Source organism: Lissotriton helveticus, chromosome 6, assembly GCF_964261635.1.
Source record: "Lissotriton helveticus chromosome 6, aLisHel1.1, whole genome shotgun sequence".
In the NCBI taxonomy this organism is placed as follows: domain Eukaryota; kingdom Metazoa; phylum Chordata; class Amphibia; order Caudata; family Salamandridae; genus Lissotriton; species Lissotriton helveticus.
This window is the reverse complement of record NC_136067.1, coordinates 1,837,007,280-1,837,028,492: the sequence shown is the minus strand read 5'-3', so window position 1 is coordinate 1,837,028,492 and position 21,213 is coordinate 1,837,007,280. Positions and strand designations below refer to the sequence as shown.

The window sequence follows — 21,213 nt, the reverse complement described above, 5'->3', positions numbered from 1 at the left end:
TCTTTCTGAAGTTGAGAAAGTGTCAAACAAAAAGTCCTCCTCTACCGGGTCAGCGTGCATTTCTACATCATGGTTAGTGTCAGGGTCAGTCCAGGGTTGAGACTCCTCTTGATCTGTGTCAATAGGATAAGTAAAATCTTCCTCATTGTATCCTTCCCCCACATCTTCATTGGTACGTGTGGGAGAATAGGTGTATTCCTGTCCATAGGACTGTACAGGTTCAAAAAGAACAGGTGAGGTGGCAGAGTCCCTTTTCTTTTTGAGTGGGATCTTGTATGACTCCATAGGATTCTCTGGAATGATTTTTCTTTTATAAATAGTGAGCCTTCCAGAATCAGAGTCGATGAATAGTTTTGACTGATTATCATAGGATGGCGCTTGGAACACAACGTCCTCTTCTATGGGCTGAGTTCTTGAGGCTACCGACACCTTTGTAGCTGTGTCGGTGCTTTTCTGTGTTTGGAATGCCTTAGGGAGTGCGGTCGGGGGCAGTCCGTACTTAATTGGTGACGTAAGCATTGGAGACGGACCGACCTGCTTCGAGGGTGGCGCCGCCTTCGATCCGACCGACTTTGTTTTACCACTAGTTTGTTTGTGGCCATGCGTCGACTCGAGCTCTTGGTGCGCAGCAGGCACGCTCTTTTGCTTTGACTTGACATGCTCTTTCGAGTCGATTTTGGTCTTTGACTCGAAGGCCTTGACCAGCAGTGGCTTGGAGGCTGGAAGCTTTGGATCGAGAGTCTTCTGAGCCTTGAGTCCCTTGTTAGTGTCGCCATCTTTGGACGTCGACTGCGTCAGTGCGACGTGCTTGACCTTAGATACAGGCTTCGGCGCCATGATGTCGGGGCCGACACCTACTTGTGACCCCGAGGGGTCAATGACACTCTTCAATCTGATTGGATTTGATGTATCCAAGGTCGTCGATCCGATGACTGTCTTTAGCAGCTTCGGTTTCGATTTAGCGTCTGTTGGTTTCAGTTTTACCGCTGATTGTGGTTGATCGACCGATGGCTCCTTAGAAATATTCTTAGCCGGGCCTTGACGCGGGGCTATAGAATGTGGATTAAGATCTTGGCTAAGGCCTTCCGGCAATGCCTCGACCTGAGCCTTTGAAGGTACAGTGTCATTATCGGGCCCTGCGACTGCGGTTGGGCCTTGCTCATCGCTTGAGTCGTCATCGACGGCTCCGATGGCCTGTGCGTCGTCTCCTACCTCGACGACGTCTTCATCATGGACGTAGTCTTCTTCTTCGTCTTCATCATAGTTAGAGTTCTGTTTCGACGCAGGATCCGACTGCTGTTCAGGATCCTCTCGTTGGACGTCCTCGTCGTCTTTAGCCTCAAAGATGTTCTCTGGGTCGGGCGCTGTTTTCCGCGCCGACTGTCTCGCAGCGCGCCGAAGTGTTTTCTTCGACCTGAACCGAGAACAGGCCATGCAGCTGGCCTCGTTGTGGTCCGGTGATAGGCATTTATTACACACCGGGTGCACATCGATGTGAGGGTATTTAGAGTTGCAAACGGGGCACAGTTTGAACGGGCTCCGTTCCATTGTTGATCGTTGATGGGGCCTTTGGTGTCGAAAAAGGCAAGTGGCCTTCGTCGTCCGGCTCGAAGAACTGGAGAAAGTACGTGGAACCGAACGAAAGACAATACCGACGCCCCGAAGGCCTTTTGCCCGTGTGAAAAAAGTTTTATATCGATTCCGAACTTGAGTCCAGAAAGTACATCCGAACCCAATGGCGGAAAAAAACAATCTGAGGATGGAGAGGATGCCCATGCGCACTGTAGCCCAAGGGAGGAGCCACCTATCTCGTGATACTTCGGAGACTCTTCCAGGACAACAATGTGCAATCATCCGGACCCAACACTTGGAGGCGATCTATGCATAGATATGAATTCAGCAGCCCACATGCCTCGAACACTTAATTTCTTCCGGGGAGGTGGTCCTGTCTAGACCACCATCACTGAGAGCCGTGATATAGGAGGCTGCGCTCGCACGGCCAGGGCGCTCCCCCTCCCCAAAGCGAAGAGCCCGACCCTCCCTGCCAAAGAAGGACAGTTCGCGGCAGGCCTAATCCGAAAAGTCAGAGTGTTTTTGACGTAATAGCGCCAACGTCACAGGGCTGGGACATGCCGCCTCGGCATCCAAATCCCTGATCTCCCCCTCCAGTTTAGCTACGGTGGAGCGAATAGATCGGAGAACGCCCGGCTGAAAGCCTTGAAACCCTCCCATAGGGTGGAGGCAGAGTCGACGGAACCCATGTTGAGGTCGAAATAGTTGGTGATCGCGATTTGGATTTCAGCACAAAACACAGAGTCCCTGAGGGCATTAAAAGGGAGACGCCAAGTGAAGGCCAGACGCTGGGAATGAGTAGGACTGAAGCTGATCTGGACCGGCGCGTGATTGGAAAGGGTGCGAGCCATGTGTGCTGCATCGACAAGCCACGACAAGACATCCGGCGAAGTAAGCCAGAGATAAATTCTCGACCAACAACACCTCGCACCAGTGACGCAAGAGCCCTCCCGGGCGTCGAGCCGAAGATGGCGCCAGACATCATAAAGCGAATTATCAGTTAAAATAGACGAAAGAGCGGTAGCAGCGCGCAGATGTGACATGTGAGAGCCAGATCGATCCAAGGTCGCTGAGAGAGTGACATTGAAATCACCACCCCAAACTATAGCCGCGGGACCGTAGGAGATTAGATGCCAAACTTGATGAAAAAACTCTGGGTCGTCAGAGCTAGGGCCGTAAACTGCAGCGATTGTAACAGGCTGAGCCAATAGTAAACCATGGAGAATAACATACCGTCCCTCCGGATCTAGAAGAGCCCGGGAGGTCTGCCAGGGAAGACCGTGACGCAACAGGATTGAGACACCCCTGGCATAAGATGAGTAGGTGGAAGAGTGGGATTCCCCCCAGTGGCGAGATTTCAGTCTGGAGGCAGAACTGGGTAGCAGGTGCGGCTCCTGCAAAAGGCATATGTCCACCCTGTGGCGCTGTAGATGTGCATGTATCATTACGATAATCATTCAGGCCAAGGACATTCCATGTCCAACAGATCATTTCAGCCATAAGGGGCAGGGCGGGAATCAACATTACGCAGAGCCAACTGCAGGCAGCGCAGACCTACACAGCGCATGTTGGGAGCAAGGGAATCTATTAGTGGCAGGGGGGAAGCAAATGAGGAGCAGCCCAGAGGAATAGAAACCACCCCCATAGTTTGTCAGCAACAGAGGGTCATGAGGGGAGAGCATGAGCAACTGACAGGCCAAAGTGGCTTGGAGGGCGAAGCACAGAAGAAGGAGACATTAGCGCCCCACGTTCTGGACAATGGGGGGACGTGACCCAAGAAATGACAGTGGCACCAATGAGGCTTCGAATGGGGCAGCAAAGCATTACTAGAAAGTAAAATCTGGGAAAAATGAGGAACATTGCGCAGTGGAGAAGTCTAGACAAAACTATTCTCATATGGGGGACCTTTTGCTCCTGCATGCGCTCCGATACATATCGTGCACATGCGCCACAAATAGATTCACGTCAATCTGGCAAGGACGGCCTATTCGGAGTTTATTGCTCAAGCAGGCTCTCTATTGTGTAATCTCTTGTCTACGCTTTCGGCAGCACACGTGTACCGCGCATGTGCAGTACAATCTCGAACGCCAGCTTAGCTTAGAAGGACAACGCTGTTCCATCTAATTTACGAACATGCGCCCATCACTTGAAACACTCTGCGCATGATCAAGGGATAGTTACTGCCATCACGGCCGCCTACCCAGCGGCTCACACACGCCCTCTTCGTGATGTGGCCAACATGGAGACAATTCCGGTTACCATATTCGGGCAGCCAGGCACTCCGTGAGCACTTTTTAATGGGTATTATTTAGACACCGGAACTCACACAGCTGCCTCGCAGTAGCGCTCACTCACTTGTCAATTTTTCAATTAGCATTCGCCCCTAGAGTATAAATACGAGCAACCAGCGAGGAGAGGAGGCATGCAGTCCTAGGCTTAGAGGCGGAGATCACGTCATTGGACAGTAAGAGTATGAATGTGGTTATGAATGGGATTTCCTTTACAGGTCACACGGCCAATTTTTACAATTATGAGACACAAATGCGGATTCTTGTGAAAACCCAGAGGGGTTATTAATAGTATTATTGTCTGCTCTTCTCTCTTTTTCTAGTTCCAAGACCCAAAAGGGTCCATCTGCCCTTACCTCCTATGGGGCCAATTGGATGTATGACGGTACGACGCGTACTTTGACAACGCATACCGTTACCACGCTAGTTTTACAACGCAAGTCGTTACAACGACTTGCGTTGAGGGGTGCTGGATACTAAATAGTTTTATTTACTATTCCAACTCCAGTCCCCATGGACTCTAAGGAAGGAGTTGGATAGTAAATTAAACTATTTACTATCCTGGAGCGCCCCCCAGCGCAAGTCGTCGTAACGACTTGCGTTGTAAAAGTAGCGTGGTAACAGTACCGCGTTGTTAAAGTTTCGTTGTAATGGATGTTCCCCGGGCCAATTTGACCTCGTCTCAGGGTAAGCGCAGTGGGGAACGAGTTCCCCAGCATTGGTGCAGAGATTGTTTTCCACTTGACTGTTGCACTAAATAGTCACTCACGTTAGCAAATGTGGTGATTGTGGCTCACTCAGATATTGTGTTTGCTAGTCACAATAACAGTGTTATTAGGTTTATCTTTGTTTTTTATTACAGGCGTACAAGACTTAGCCAGTCCAGGAGTGGAGGGTGATTATATTCACCCCACCAAGTGGAACCCTCTCACCAGAGTGTGTTAAGAGTGGAGCCCGTTAGTTCAAGGTCCTGATGAATGCCGCGGACCCGGATGGGCGTATAGGCAGAAACATGTTGACCTCACTCAGAGCGGTGTGGGGACACTAATATCCCTATGACACCGATCACCTTATTTTAACTACCATATGGATGCCGGCACTATTAAAATTTGAGCTGACACCCATAATGGCCTTTTAAATCACTGTATATATTATTTGGGCCCCCACTTAGTTTAGAAGTGCATCCCTGTCGTCAGGTGTATGGCCACCCTCTATCAAACCGAGTTTTTAGAGGGTGAGGACTGGTCAATGATGAAGCATGACACCCGGTGGTGTGTGAGACCAGTCCTTCACTTTTTGTGAGATGCCTGCACTCACATTTTAACACTGTAACTTACACTAGCAACACTAAGACTAGGAGCGGCTCATTGTGGTACACAGTATATGTTGGAGGCTGCCGCCTACCAGTACCCCGTGCCTCTGGTTCCCTCAGTCCAGATTTATCTGGCATTTGTGGTTATATATGGGAATTTAGCACCACATTTGGGGCATTTTTTAAACGGAGTCAGTTCCATAGATGGCCCTCGTAGTCTGTGCGGCTAGGTGTTTTGCCATTCTTAAATGGCTAAAAAAGATCTGCTGGATGTTACCTGACCCTACTAAGAAAACCATAATCAATGCCTGGATTACTTCAAGGATTGACTATGACAATGTGCTCTATCTGGGTTCAAATAAAGCCACTACACGTAAATTGCAGGCGATACAAAATTCAGCAGCTAGATTGCTATGTAAGACCCCCAGGACCTCTTACCCCTCCCAACATCTTCGGGATCTTCATTGGCTCAAGGTTGATAACCGAGTCAAATTTAAAACACTCTGCTTCATGCATAAAATTAAAGTTGGAAGGGCTCCGAAGTATCTTCAATCTCTTGTCTGCCCTTATTTGCCCGCTCGTCTTCTCCACTCCTCCACGCTAAAGAAGTTTGTCATTCCTAAAATCAAGCTTTCTCAGATAGGCGGAAGATCTTCTTTGCCTTTTTCATTACGAAACGAGACCGACTACATCAAATTCCGTAAAGCTATAGAAACATGGCTATTTAACATCTAGATACCCACCTTTGCTTGACTCTCTTTACGCAACTCCGTAAAACTGCGCCGGGAAACCCTTGTTGGGTAGCTGCAGCGCACTACAAGTTTAAATAATAATAATAATAATAATAACACCACATGGCGATCTATGCACAGTATATGATCTACAACTCATATGCCTCGAACAAAGGTAGCTTCCCATGTGGCACTAGAGACAGTTTCAGCATTGTTGGAAACCATGGCTGGGGCTATTAGGATTAGAATCAGAGAAGTTTGTATTAACTTCTGAATTACACATGAATGAGTGGGAGAGGAGGAAAAGTGTAAGCAAATACTCCTGACCAATACATCCATATCAATCAATCAATCAATCAGAGCATTTGTATAGCGCACTACTCACCCGGAGGGTCTCAAGGCGCTGGGGGGGGGGGGGGGGTGTCCGCTACTGCTCGAACAGCCAGGTCTTGAGCTGCTTCCTGAAGGCGAGGTGGTCCTGGGTCAGGCGGAGGTGGGTCGGAAGGGAGTTCCAAGTCTTGGCGGCCAGGTAGGAGAAGGACCTTCCTCCTGTGGTGGCTCTTCGGATGCGGGGGACGGCGGCGAGGGCGTGGCTGGTCGATCGAAGCTGGCGCGTGGGAGCGTAGAAGTTGAGGTGGCTGTTGAGGTATCCTGGTCCTTGGTTGTGCAGGGCTTTGTGTGCGTGGGTGAGGAGCCGGAAGGTGATTCTCTTGTTGACCGGGAGCCAGTGCAGGTCTCAGGTGTCCGGAGATGTGGCTGCGGCGGGGGATGTCCAGGATGAGTCGTGCTGAGGTGTTCTGGATCCACTGGAGTCTCTTCTGGAGTTTGGCGGTGGTTCCGGCGTAGAGAGAGTTGCCGTAGTCCAGACGGCTGGTGACGAGGGCCTGGGTGACCGTCTTCCTGGTCTCGGTGGGGATCCATCGGAAGATCTTGCGTAGCATTCGCAGGATGTTGAAGCATGACAAGGAGACGGCGTTGACTTGTCTGGTCATGGAGAGGGAGGAGTCCAGGATGAAGCCCAGGTTGCGTGCGTGGTCAGTTGGTTTGGGTGCGCTGCCCAGGGCGGGGGGCCACCAGGAGTCGTCCCAGGCGGAGGGTGAGGATCCCAGGATGAGGACTTCCGTCTTGTCTGAGTTCAGTTTCAGGCGGCTGTTCGACATCCATTTGGCTACGTCTGTCATCCCTTCGTGCAGGTTGGCTCTGGCGGTGGCGGGGTCGTTAGTGAGGGAGAGGATCAGCTGGGTGTCGTCGGCGTAGGAGATGATGTTCAGGTTGTGCTGGCGTGCGATGGCTGCGAGGGGGCTCATGTAGACGTTGAAGAGTGTAGGGCTGAGCGAGGAGCCTTGAGGAACGCCGCAGATGACTTCGGTGGCCTCCGATCTGAACGGGGGGTGGCGGACTCTCTGTGTCCTTCCGGCGAGGAAGGAGATGATCCACTCCAGTGCCTTCTCCTGGATTCCGACGTTGCTGAGGCGCTGTACTAGGGTACGGTGGCAGACAGTGTCGAAGGCCGCGGAGAGGTCCAGGAGGATGAGGGCCGCTGTTTCTCCGTTGTCGAGCAGGGCTCGGATGTCATCTGTAGCTGCGATCAGGGCAGTCTCGGTGCTGTGGTTGGCCCGGAAGCCAGACTGCGAGAGGTCGAGGGAGCCGTTCGTCTCGAGGAAGGCGGCCAGTTGCTTGTTGACGGTCTTCTCGATGACTTTGGCCGGAACCGGGAGCAGCGAGATGGGGCGGTAATTCTTGAGGTCGGTAGGGTCTGCTGATGATTTCTTGAGTAGAGCGCCGAGTTCGGCATGCTTCCAGCTCTCCGGGAAGGTGGCGATGTCGAAGGAGGTGTTGATGATGTCCCGCAGGTGGGGTGCGATGACAGCGTCGGCCTTGTTGAAGATGTGGTGAGGGCAGGGGTCTGTCGGAGATCCGGAGTGGATGGAGTTCATCGTGCGGATGGTGTCTTCAGTGCTGATCGGGGTCCAGGCGCGGAGGGTGGTGGTGGGGGGCGGTGGTTCGGTCGTGGCGTGCGTTGGTTGAGTGCTGAAGCTGTTGTGTATGTCCGCGATCTTGTTGTGGAAGTAGGAGGCGAGGGAGTTGCAGAGGTCTTGCGAGGGGGTGATGTCGTTGTTTCCGGCGTTGGGGTTGGAGAGCTCTTTCACGATGTTGAAGAGTTCCTTGCTGTTGTGTGCGTTGTTGTCCAGTCGTTCCTTGAATGCGGTTTTCTTGGTGGCGCGGATCAGCTGGTGGTGTTTTCGGTTGGCGAGCTTGAGGGCAGTCATGTTGTCCGGTGTTGGGTCTGTGCGCCAGGTTTTCTCGAGTGCTCTGCAGTTCTTCTTGGAGCTCTTGAGTTCGTCGTTATACCATGGGGCTTTCTTGCTGCCGGGTCTGCTCGGCGGGGTCTTCAGTGGGGCGAGGTCGTCTGCGCAGTCGCTGATTCATTTCGTGAGGTTGGTGGCCGCTTGGCTGGGGTTCGTTGTGCTGGTGGGAGGGTTCTTGCTCAGGGAAGTAGCGAGCTGGTCTGCAGTGATCTTGTTCCAGCTTCTGCGGGGAGCCTGTTGCTGGTGGAGCGTGGTCCTTCTGTAGCTGAAGTGGACGCAGCTGTGGTCCGTCCATTGGAGTCCCGTGGCGTGGCTGAAGGCGATGTCCTTGCTGGAAGAGAAGATCGGGTCGAGCGTGTGTCCGGCGTAGTGGGTGGTCACCAGTTGCTTGAGTCCGAGGTTGGCGAGGTTGTCCAGCAGGGTGGTGGTGTTGCGGTCGTTGTTGTTCTCCAGGTGGAAGTTGACGTCCCCAAGGAGGATGTAGTCGGCTGAGGGGAGGGCGAGCGGGCTGACGAAGTCGGCGATGTCTTCGCTGAATTGTGTGCGTGGTCCCGGGGGTCTGTAGATGAGGGTGCCTCTGAGGGTGGTCTTGGGGTTGACGTGGATCTGGAAGTGCAGGTGTTCGGCGGGTGCGAGGGTGTCGTCGGTGTTGGTCGTGATGCGGATGGTGTTCCTGTGGATGATGGCGATGCCTCCTCCTGTCTGGTTGACGCGGTCCCTCCGGATGATCTTGTAGCCGTCCGGGATGGCGATGGCGATGTCGGGCGCTGAGGAGGCGTTCATCCAGGTTTCCGTGAGGAAGGCGACGTCTGGGTCTGTGGTGTCGAGCAGGTTCCAGAGCTCGACGGCGTGTCTGTGGACGGAGCGGGTGTTGAGCAGGATGCACTTCAGGTGGGTGCTGCTGGAGTTCGGCTTGGTGGGTGCTGGTGTAGCGTGGGTCCGGTCGCAGGTGAACTTGCAGGAGTAGCAGCGGAAGGGTCCGTGGGTGCGTCTCGGTGTGGCTCGGTAGCAGCCCGGGGTTCGGCCGGTGTTGAGAGCGTTGAGTTCGGTGGCGTCGTAGGTTCGTCTGGTCGGCTTCCGTCGGTGGGGGCCAGGGGTCCTGGCACTGGGCGCGGTCCAGGCGCGGACGGGCGCAGACGGGCTTACCTTTGGCGCACCTTCGGCGCTCAATCGGTGCTCCCGCTGCGCGCGTCCGCTGCGCGGTCGCTGAGGGGGCGTCATAAGAGGGGAGCAGGGAGGGCGGGTCCGCTGGGAGGCGGGAAGGGGTTACCCAATCGTCTGGCGAGGGGGCGGGGCCGCAGGCAGAAGGCGCGGGACCGGCAGAGCGGGCGGCCCAGCGGCGGCTGGGGCGCTGCTGGCGGCATCGGCGAAGGAACTCTGTCAGCAGGTAAGCAGGGGCTTCTGTGGCAGGCGCGGAGAGGAGCAGGGGGGCGACCAGGCCAGAGGCGCAGTGGTCGCTCCCCAGAAGCAGGCGAGGTCCCCTTAAGAGGGGAGCAGGGAGGGCGGGTCCGCTGGGAGGCGGGAAGGGGTTACCCAATCGTCTGGCGAGGGGGCGGGGCCGCAGGCAGGAGGCGCGGGAACGGGACCGGCAGAGCGGGCGGCCCAGCGGCGGCGGCGGCGGCCATAGGGCACAGTCTTTAGATAGCGGATGAGGGATCCTGGATGCAAAGTTTTGACATTTGGCAATGAGGTGAGTGGCAAATAAATATTTCTGGTGTCCCCCACCTTAAGTTAGAGTGGAGTAGTGTGAGATTGACTGCAGGCCCTAAGGTCTGCCTGCCTTACCTGGAGTAGCTGATGTTTCTCAATAAATAGTGAGAGGGTTTTAAGTACATGTTGTTCTGTGACTTTGGCCAGGAAGGTGAGCTGCGATTTAGCCCGATACTTCTTCAGGTTGGCAACATCTGCACCTGCTTTTTAGGTCGAAGCACGACCTGCTTCAATGCGTAAGCATTGATTGCAGTCGGCTTCGACAACTATTGCTACCCGTTTTTGGGAATGTGGACAGGAGAGGGTGCACGAGCGCAGATGTGCTCAGTTTTGACCTCGTGAGCGCGCACGGCGCCGTGCCCCTCTCCTGCCTCATTTCCTTGCGCAAACACTCTACACTCACGCATGCGCACATACACAGGCATACACAGGCCCACACACACACTGCATACACACACGCAAGCCCGCGCGCGCGCGCACACACACACACACACACACACACACACACACACACACACACAGACACACACACACACACACACACACACACACACACACACACACACACACACACACACACACACACACACACACAGACACGCGTGCGCACACACACACACACAGACACACGCACAGACACATTCGAACACACACAGACACACGCGCGACCCCCACCCCCACCACTTACCGGGCTCTTTCGGCGTGTTCAGTGTGTAATCTACGGCAGCGCTGGTACCAGGGGGCAGGACTTCACTTCCGGGGCTCCCTCCAGCACCTGGGAACCCCGGGCTGCGGAGAGGCCATCAGTCGGCCGGCTCCACTTCTTCCTCGGCGGCGGCGGCTGTGGCGGCGGGCGGGACTTCCTGCCGGATTGCAGGCCCCGCCCCCGTCTCAGGCAAAAGTGCCTGACTTCCGTTTTTTTGTATTGACTATGAGGCCATCGAGAGGCTTCGTTGATGTCAGTAGCCGGAAGATCCTGGTGCCTGCCCCATGTGAACTGGATAGCTGCTGGCGGGTAGATTTCCCCAAGGCGGGGAAGTGTAAATGATACAGACCCGCATATTGCCGTGGTTTCCTTATTATTATATTAATATATTATTCATATCCCTGGCGGGTGCCTTGGTGTGCCTGAAATTATCAACGCCGCCGCCCGGTCCGCAACAGGAAGTCAGGCAGGCCGGGGGCAGGACCGCGGGACAACAGGAAGCCGACGGGAGCCCACCCCGCGCTCCTGCATCACCAAAGGGAGAGCCCCGGAGAAGAGGAGCCCCACCCGCCGCACCAAGCAGAGTCCGGCCGCAGTGAGTGAGAGCCCCGAGGACCGGGAGCTCTCCTGCCCCAGCTGCCGTCCGGTGAGTGGGGCACTGTAGTGGCAGTGGGGCAGTGTTCTAGTTGAGAGCCTGCAAGCCTCTCGAGAGGCTCCGGGCGGCATTCCTGTGGTGACTGAGTGACCCCGAGAGGCAGCGGGCCGCTCCAGCGGCCATTTCCACGTCCGGCCACTTTGCCGGTGCCCGTTTCCCTCCCCCGGTGTGTTCTCAACGTGCGGGGGCATTCCTCCAGAGTCCACGAGACTCCAAAGAAGGGGCAAGTTGGTCTTCGAGCCCCGAGGCTCCAGCAGGCGGCAAGTTGCTTCCACGAGCCCAGTGAGGCTCAGGGGGCATATGTGTTGACGAGGACCGATAGGCTCAAGGCGGCATTCTGTTGATTTAGAGCCCACCAGGCTCACGGGCATTGCAAGTGTTTTGAGTCCCCTGAGCGGTCTGTATCATTTTTACTTCCGTAACAACCTGTGTGCTTCCCCCACATCGGCCCTTGACGTTTATGCATTCATCTCTTCCTCGCTGTGTTGGTCTGAAAAGCCGCTTGTCTGCCATGCTGCCTGCCGTAGTAGCGGAAAGTTCAATGTTTTCGACTCTCGCCTTCAAGAAAAGACCACCAACACTACTGCGTGCTTTGTGTTGTGTTGACTTTATTCGCAGTCTGCCTTTTGATGTTCTGCCTTTTACTGATGAGCCTGCTCATGACATACGTTTGAAAGAGAAGATCACAGTGTCAGAAAGGACGTCTTATTAACATTTTTCAGCAGAACGAAAATGCTGTGTGGCAGATTTATTGTTAACGATTCCCAGAAATGTAGAGTCTGCTATAATTTTATGCAATATATTTGTGATTCTAGGGAGCCGATGTACTTCAGCTCAGTCTGAGTGTGCACGATAGTGTGCGTGGGACACGAGCGCGCGGTAGCCAAGTGTAAAGGTGCTCTTCTTCCCTCACACGAGGGAGACGAAATGCTGCTGTGCTCCTCTGTAGTCCTTGTTTTGCCACTCTTCTCACACAAGAGCCCAACAGAGCCGCCCGGCTGCTGTGCCTCCTTGGCGCTGCACAGCTATTTGTTTCACACGGGCTCCAACCCTGCTGTGGCTCTTTGTTTTGGCAGGCTCTCTTTATATATGTATGTTCTCCCTGTCGAAATGTATGGCTGCCCATGCGACTCCCCCCTTTCTTCAGTAAACCATCAGGCGTCAAATGTAATGTTACCAAGAGAAACGGATAGGCCAGTGGACCACGATCTTGTATTTAGATTGCAGTGTGCTTTATGAGCATGGGTGCTAATCCTATGTCAAGACACACGTTTGGGTTTACGTTTTTTAAATATTTAAAATGTTGTAAAAGGTTCCTTTATTAAGTTTGCATTGCCTGATTAAATTCTGTTCAGGAAGTATTTTATTCACAGTAGCTCATTTCCCCATCCCATTATAATACTTATCACGGCTCAAAAACACAGCTTTAATGATATCACATTCTCTGAGAACTTTTTGGGGATTGCGCCTTAAGCACTATTTTATGGCCTTGCTGCTTTCACATGCATCCTTTCTGCTGCAGATTGCCCTCACAACTTCTATTGTGAACAACAGAATCTGCACTTACTCTTCCAAGTCACATTACTTGAATGATTTAAGGCAATACATTCAGGTTACATTATAATTTGTAGGTGTTGGTTTCAAATGCTCTTTCTGGCAGCATCTTCCAGTTCTATGTTAGTAAATATGATTTGAAACGCTGCAGAGGGTCTTGTCCAGCCATTATGTATTTAACAATTCTATTCAGTTTCAAAAGCTGCTATTTACAATAGTTCGATTTCACTTTTCATTAAAAACAATCTTACTGCAGCTAATACAGATCATGCGTACTCTGCATAATTTTAAGAGGTGTGTACCTATGCTACTTCTCTATGAGTGAAGCAAATGTGTGACCCTCCGCAACTATCAATTTTTAATGGATTTTCTTAAAGCATAAGTAAATACAATTAAAAACAGGTGAAACCTATTGATTTCACTGCAGACCGCCATCTGAATTGCCTTTTAAATCTGTATCATCAGTGTTGGATTTGGTGGCTCTTTTACTGCTTCCGGGCAGAGTAAATCAGACCATTTATAAATGGCTACTGCTTATAAACAGTCGCAGTGTTCAACAATTGTAAAGCTCTGTAATCCCTAGTTGTTTTTTTTGCACGTTATTTAAGACACTCCCTTTATTACATTACCCACGCTTCTGGCGTTATCCTTTCAATCCACTTTTTGCTGCTGTACTGTCCCTCACATTTTAGCAAATTAAGGCGTTATGTGGGGCTGTTAGGGCAGGACGATGGTAGGTGGTATTGCAAGTTATTTCACCCTTCGCCCCCTCTCAACCCATTGTAACCTCCTTCAGCGCTGTGCACCCCTTCACACACTCGCACATAGCTGATTATCACTGCGTGCTCTCAGAGAGGCCAGGTATTGGATGGGCGTACATCAGCCGTGTGATGTGACTACAGGCCAGGTAATGTCCCCCAAGTGACTTGTGTTCCCACTATCTTTCCACAGCTTGCACCTGTTTAGTCCTCCCATGCACCCAAATATGCTGCATTATACCGCATAATTTGGCCTCTTTTTTTTATTTTTATTTTTTATACCCAACGCTGCCGCATACTATAGCCCAAGCGCGCGCTCTCTCTCTCTCTCTCTCTCTCTCTCGCTCTCTCTCTTCCCCACCTTTTCTCTCTCTCTCTTCCCCACCTTTTCTCTCTCTCTCCTCTCTCTCTCTCTCCTCCTCTCTCTCTCTCTCTCTCTCCTCCCCTGTGTGTCTCTCTCTCTCTCTCCTCCCCTCCCTTCTCCCTCTCTCTCTCTCTCTCTCTCTCTCTTCCCCACCTTTTCTCTCTCTCTCTTCCCCACCTTTTCTCTCTCTCTCCTCTCTCTCTCTCTCTCTCTCCTCCTCTCTCTCTCTCTCTCTCTCCTCCCCTGTCTCTCTCTCTCTCTCTCTCTCTCTCTCTCTCTCTCTCTCTCTCTCTCTCTCTCCTCCCTTCCCTCTCTCTCTCTCTCTCTCTCTCTCCTCCCCTCCCCCCAGCCCGGAATACAGTACCACTGTGATCACAAAATTCTTAAGCACCCTGCAACACTGGGGATTTACAGGAATCCAAACACCAGCGTAAAGTACTCCAACAACAATGACGTCTGTCTTATAAATGTCACAAAAAAATGTTAATATTTCACTTCTGTTCTTGGATTTTCGTGAAAATACAACACATATTGCATTACAAATGCTATAGGTGTCACATTTGTGAAAGTTAAAACTATTGGCATTGTAAATGACAAAGCTATTACTTTAGCTATTTTCACAACCAACACATAAATAAAAAAAATGTAATTTACAATACCAATGGCTCAAACTTTCCTATTGCGAGACCTATTGCATTGCAAATGCTTTTTTTTTTTTAGCAGTGGGGTTACCCTATCTTCCTTAAAGTTAAGTGGGACCCTCCCGGTTGTTAAAGATTGATTAATCAGGGAGTGATAATCCCTCCCCATTACAAGGGGATTAATTTTGAACAACCTCGGTGGGCCGGGGTCTGCTGGCGACCCCAACTTAATTCTGGACATAATGTGGGACATAGAATCTAGCCTAGCGTCGGAAAAGTTGATCGTTTCTCGCTGTGGTGCTTCCACAACCAAGGGGACAAGACTTATGTGGGTATTACTTATGTTGATTGGAATGTCCCTGACATCAACGGTCTGAAACCTATAGCACGGTCTAGTATCTGTCAGATTAGCCAGAGGCTGAGTGGTCCAGACAAGGTCTAGGGTGGGTGTCTGTCGTTGGTGTGGTACTCCACGAGTAGCCCCAATGTGGTCATGGCCTCCTGCAGCTGAAAGGCCTGTGACACTCTAGGCACCTGGTCCCAATGGTAGTTGAAATCCCCCACTACTAGGAGCTGTTGATACTGTGAGCATAGGTCACGAACCACTTCGAAGCAGCAGGCCAAGTTTGAGGGCCTCTGCATCGTTCAAAGCTCTCCATGGGCAGGCTACAGAATACATCAAGGACCACCTCAGGAGCTATGTGCCAGGATGCACCCTCCGCTCGTCCGAGGCAGGCCTGCTGTTCTGTCCAACTTTCAATAAAACTACAATTTGCAGACAGCCTTTTTCAGTTCTGATCGCCCACCTATTGAACAAGCTACCAGAAAGCCTACATAGGGAAATCCCTCTTCTTCTATTCAGGAAGAAGCTTAAGACCCTATTATTCACGGAGGCTTGGGAATAACACATGCTATGACCAAGTGTATGAACAGATAGCCGATGGGGGGGTTCAGCCACTCTCTCCTAAGCGCTAAGAGATCTGTTGGTGATTACGCACTATATAAATACCAATTAACATAACATAAGTAGGAAAGACAAATTACTGAGTATATAAGCATCATTAAGTCTATAAATAATTACAAACACACATACCTGTATGTGGGGCCAAGATGCTTCAAGTGTTGGTTCATCCTCTTCCGGATCAAACTCTGGATTATCGCTTGGTGGAAGTGTTCTGAAAATGTTGGAGCTGATCTTTAATAAAAACACAAAATCTGTTTAATTCACATAGGGTATAATTTTGACACGTCTAAACAGCATTTGAATATTCCTTTCGTGAACAAAAAGTATGCGACTCCAAGTCTTCACTTAATACTCAAAATATACGGAAATCTACATGGTGTCAAAATGCAATGAATTTATAAACAACATTCTATGTCCTTGTGAATACCTTAATATGCTTTGTCATAAGAATCTATCCATGTGTAATAATATTGCTAAGGGCATTTGGATGGGTGGAGATCAAATATGTAAAGATGTGAACATAGGAAATTTTTTCCTTTAGAACAAGTTTCTTCCTTATATGTTAGCACACATTTTTTGCTATGTGCATTTGTCATTACAAAGCAAAAACAGCAAAGAGAAAACATCAATGACAAAATGTGGTTAAACCAATTCAGAAAACCGAATTCTATGACAGGATATAAAGAAGAATACCCTTGCATCTCGACTTACTTTTAACAGACAACCATTCAATTAACTATATTTCTTAGGAAACCAAAGGAAGAGTAACAGCTGAAACTGAAGCGCACGCATAGTGCACCGACAGAGACTCAATCTGACATATATATATTATATATATATATATATATACATACACACACATACAGAGAAGGATTAGTTACTTACCTGTAATCCTAGTACTCTTCCAGGTACTTGCAATGACGTGGAACGATTGGTATGTGGAAGTATGTGTCTTGGAGATCCATCTAACACATTCAATCTCCTTCTTGTAGATGTGGACATATTTGATGAAGCGCCAACATGCAAAACTTCTCCTTCAAGATGACTTTGTTCAGCGATCGAAGGTCCAGGATAGGTCTGAATTTGTGGTCTTGATCTATTTGGCACAAGGAAGTACCTGGAATATACTCCCTTCCCTCGCTGAGCAGGAGGTACCTCTTCTATGGCCTTTTTTCGCAGAAGGGTTACCACTTCCTGACGAAGCAACTTTAGCTGGTGAGGGCTAATGACTAATGTCCTTTGGAGGCACACAAAAACGTAGTGCGTATCCATTGCGCAGCATACCGAGCACCAACCGATCTTTTGTTATGTTGCACCACTCTCTCAGATGATGTGGAACACTTCGTCCCACTGGAGTGGGCAACCACACTAGAGGAAGCTCGGGTTCATTGCTTCCCTGCTGATCTGGCCGTGTTGGAGGATTGTTGTTGATGACCTCCTCTACCTCGATTTGACTTTCAGCCTTGGAACTGCGGTTTGCCTTGGTTCTTGCTTTGGGACCACTGAGGGGTTTGAACCCTCTGTTGGTAGCCCTTTTGCTGGTTGGGTCTGTATCATCGCTTGTACTCTTTTTTCTTTTCTATTCCCACAGCCTTGAGAGTGTCTAACTCTGCTTTAATCCTCGCCATCTCCTCATCAGTGTGGGAACCAAACAGGGAGGAGCCAGAGAAGGGTAGATTAAGGATCCTCTGTTGTGCATCTGGTTTAAGAGCTGTTAGTGTCAACCAAGCCGACCTCCTAGCGCAAATTCCATGCGCATACGAATTTGCTGACTGTGTAGCACCATCCGCTGCCGTGCTAATTACTTGATTGGCTATGAGGGATCCTTCTTTAATAACCTCCTCAAAGTCTCTATGGTCTTCTTTTGGAAGCTTTTCCTTGAAACGGTCCAAGGAGTCCCATAAGGCCCTGTCATAGCGGCCTAGTAAGGCTGCTGCGCTAGACACTTTCAGAGACGATGCTGCAGACCCGCAAACCTTCCTTCCCCAAGAATCCTGGGACCTACTTTCTTTGTCCGGTGGGACTGACGAAGATGCAGTTCCTGAAAGCGTTTTTCTTGCCGCCGCAATGAATACAGAGTCCGCAGGCGGATCCAATTTCAAGAAAACTGGGTCTTTCTCTGCTGGTTTATATTTCTTCTGGATTCTAGCTGGTGCAGTCTTAATTGAAGATGGAGTGAGAAACATGTCCATCACCGGTTCCAGAAGACCAGGAACCAGAGGGAGCAACGGTCGAGACGCTCATCTCTGATGTAGTGTCTAACAAATAACCGTAGTAGCGACCTGAGGAGTCGACATCTTGAGGTTCCGTTTTTGAGCTTCCCTATGAAGCACATCATAGTAAGTATTGATGTTGTCGATCGGAGATACTCTTGATTGAGGGCTATCGCATAGAGTGGGAGAGTAGTCCCTCTTAAAGGAACGAGTGGAGGAGGACGACCATGTAGGGAACCATCTCCTCTTGTGATGAGAACCAGAAGGTATGCGCTCCGCGATCTGGCTGCACGGTCCCTACATCTGGTTGATTGAGATCTATCCACCTCCTGCACCAATCTTTGAGAGGCAACCTGTGGAGCGGACTGGTGTATTGCTCCTCTTGCCGTGTTGCTCCTGTAGGGTTTTTACTCCAGTGATGGAGTGGAAGCATCTCGGAGACAAATGAACAGAAGGGGAAGCACCTTTGTGTTGTGAAGGAGACCTTCGTCGCGACCTATCCGAATGTTGCTCTGGAGAAGTGGATGGTGAATGCTCTGGTGAAGGACGCCTCGAGGAGTGATAGGACGAGTACCGTGACGCTGACTCAGTCACAAAAACTACATAGCCTCCTCCAGACCTCACTGATGCGGGCCTAGACGTCGAGCATACGCGTGCTCCGACGGAGCCTCCCTCAACGCCGAATATGATCTCCTTCTCAAGATCTATTTTCGCCCAGTTGTGAAAGCTGGTCTCGACGTCGGTTCTGTATTCCTCGACGTCGAGTGCCTTGCTGCCGATGTCTAAGTACCTCTGTGCCTAGACGCCGATCATCGTGGAGCGGACGACGGCGGAGGTTTTTTGTTTCTAGGCGCCGAACGTCGCCTGGATGACTACGGCAGAGGGCTTCTGTTCCTAGACGCCGATCGTCGCCGGGTTCCAGACGGCAGAGGACTCCTGCCGCTCAACGCCGATGGTCGCCTGGTTGGCGACGGCGTGGGCTTCTGGCCTTCAACGCCGATCGTCGCCATGATGACGAAGGCGGAGGGCTTCTGTTCCTCGACGCCGATCGTCTCCGGGTTGATGAGGGCAGAGGATTCCTCCTCCTCGACGACGGTGGAGGAGTCCTGCTCCTTGACGCCGATCGTCGCTGGGTTGACGATGGCGGAGGACTTGAAACTCTCTACGCCGATCGTCGTCAGGTTGACGACGGCAGAGGATCACGATTCTTCGACACCGAATGAAGTGACGCACCTGAATGTCAGTGTTCTTTCGACGGCGAGCCCGCCGTCATTTATCTTTTCTTGGACATATGTTCTATCCTTTTCAGCCAGTCCATAAAAACAGATCCTTTCTCTGTCTTTCAAGGTTCTTTTGGATCGAGACTGGCAATGAGGGCAAGTCTTGGGGACATGGTTCTTAGGAAGACAAAGTATACAGACTGCATGAGAGACAGTACCTTACTTCTCAAGTTGTTAGACGTCGAAATAAGAGATTTTCCAAAAAACTGGAGATTATTTCTGACAAAAAAATCAGAAAAAGGTGGAGCTGTGTAACCAGGGTCCTGACTGAAGGAGCCGGAAAGAACAACTCACCTGTCACCCCTGAGGCATGACGGGAAGCTAGGGGTCATGGCAGCCTTAAAGGCACGGTGCCAGTTTATTTCTATGTTGCTAAGTGTTAGCTTTTCAGTTTTTCTATGCTATGTTTTCTACAATGCAGCCTGTGAGCTGTCAATGCTTTCAGTCCAATCTGAGGGATTGTGTTAAGCATTAAAACAGTTTTCAAACATGCTTTGCTGTTGTTTTTGCCTGTTTTTAATGCATTGTTTATGATATACAGGGGAGTCCTTACAGCATTATTCAGCTCTAGTGTATGGAAGGCTGTATTTACGTATGTATGTGTATATATATATATATATATATATATATATATATATATATATATATATATATATATATATATATATATATATATATATATATATATATATATATATATATACACACATATACCCGCCATAGATTAATGGATCCTGTCCTTGTGCCTGATGGTGTTTGGAAATACAGGAAAGGAGGGTGAGCCGGTGGTCGTGCAGGACGACGCCCGCTCACCAGGAAGGCATCCACAAAGCGGCGCACTGGGTGACAGCCAGCTTCCCCCTCCACCCACTGGGGAAAGAACTTTGATTTTATTTTGCAACTGTTTGCACACCCACTGGGGTGAAGTAATAGCGCACTACAATATCCAGGATGCATTGGGATCCAGCCACGCCCGTGAGGCAGGCAGTACTTCAATGTGCGCAGAGACATTACGTGCCAGCAGTTGCTTTCATCACACGCCGCAGATGAAGGGAGCAAGTCCCGAAACGCGTCCGGCGTTCACATTATGGGAGAGGTGCTGCTGATCTACCTTGTGCTTGCAGGCTGCCATTAAAATCCTGAACGTAGTTGCTCCTTGTGGTCTCCCTCAATTAGAGTGCCTGCATTGAATGGAGATGGAGATGGAGATATAGATATAGATATAGATATAGATATAGATATATATATATATAGATATATATATATATCTATATATATATATATATAGATATATATATATATATATATATATATATATATATATATATAGATATATATATATATATATATAGATATATATATATATTTTTTTTGTTTTTTTTCACATTATGATTGTGTTTCCGGGATCCCGCGCATGGGCGGGAACATTCTACTGCTTAGGACTATTGATGAGGACCCCCTGGAAGGGAATTTCCGCTTCACCCATTTACACTGCTTTTACTGCTCACAGAACTAAGAGTTTTTCAACAGTCGTCTACACAGATTATAATGGTGGGATTTAGCTCCTTCAGGGCCTCTGGATCACAGAGTTTACATTTTACTGTTGCATCAGACCAAGTATTGTCAGCGTTCAAGGCACCTGGGAGAATACTTGAAACCCCCCCTCCCACCATGTCAGTTTATCTTAATACCTTCCAGATCAAGTCCCAACAATCTGAGAAGCTTGGAGACCCAAAGCCCAATCTCTTTACTGTGCAGGTCCTTCAGAGCATATCAGGCATTCCTTAAATTTCAATTTGAGATGCATAGGTCCCTTTTGTGCACTCCACCTTATATTTAATAGTTTATACTAGACTCATGGCAAGAGAGACTCCAGGTCAACCCTGATACAGTAGCAAAGTGGCTTCTTAAATACTGTATATTGTGTGAGAGGATTTGTTCCCTTCGAGTATACTAGGTGCTGTTCTTGAAAGGGAGCAAATGAAGAGGTCTTCTAGCAGAGATGATATGGACCCTTTTCAACCAATGAATCCGAGAGCCGCTGATTGCTGGATAAGGGGAGCTGACACAATCAAGGTGTGAGCTAGCACCAGACCCACAAAAGAGTTGAGGGAAATATCTACTAACACCAACTTCTCAGCATAGTTGAAATGTAA

General features: G+C 50.1%; 1 protein-coding gene across 1 annotated transcript in view; it reads right to left on the bottom strand.

Moving 5' to 3' along the window:
* Positions 1-21,213, bottom strand: part of PPP2R5A (protein phosphatase 2 regulatory subunit B'alpha) — an 836,659-nt gene that overhangs the window by 659,618 nt on the left and 155,828 nt on the right. Inside the window, exon 3 of the mRNA XM_078649746.1 lies at positions 15,694-15,795. Within this exon, the coding sequence (XP_078505872.1) occupies positions 15,694-15,795 (102 nt within the window). The remainder of the gene's footprint in view (positions 1-15,693; positions 15,796-21,213) is intronic.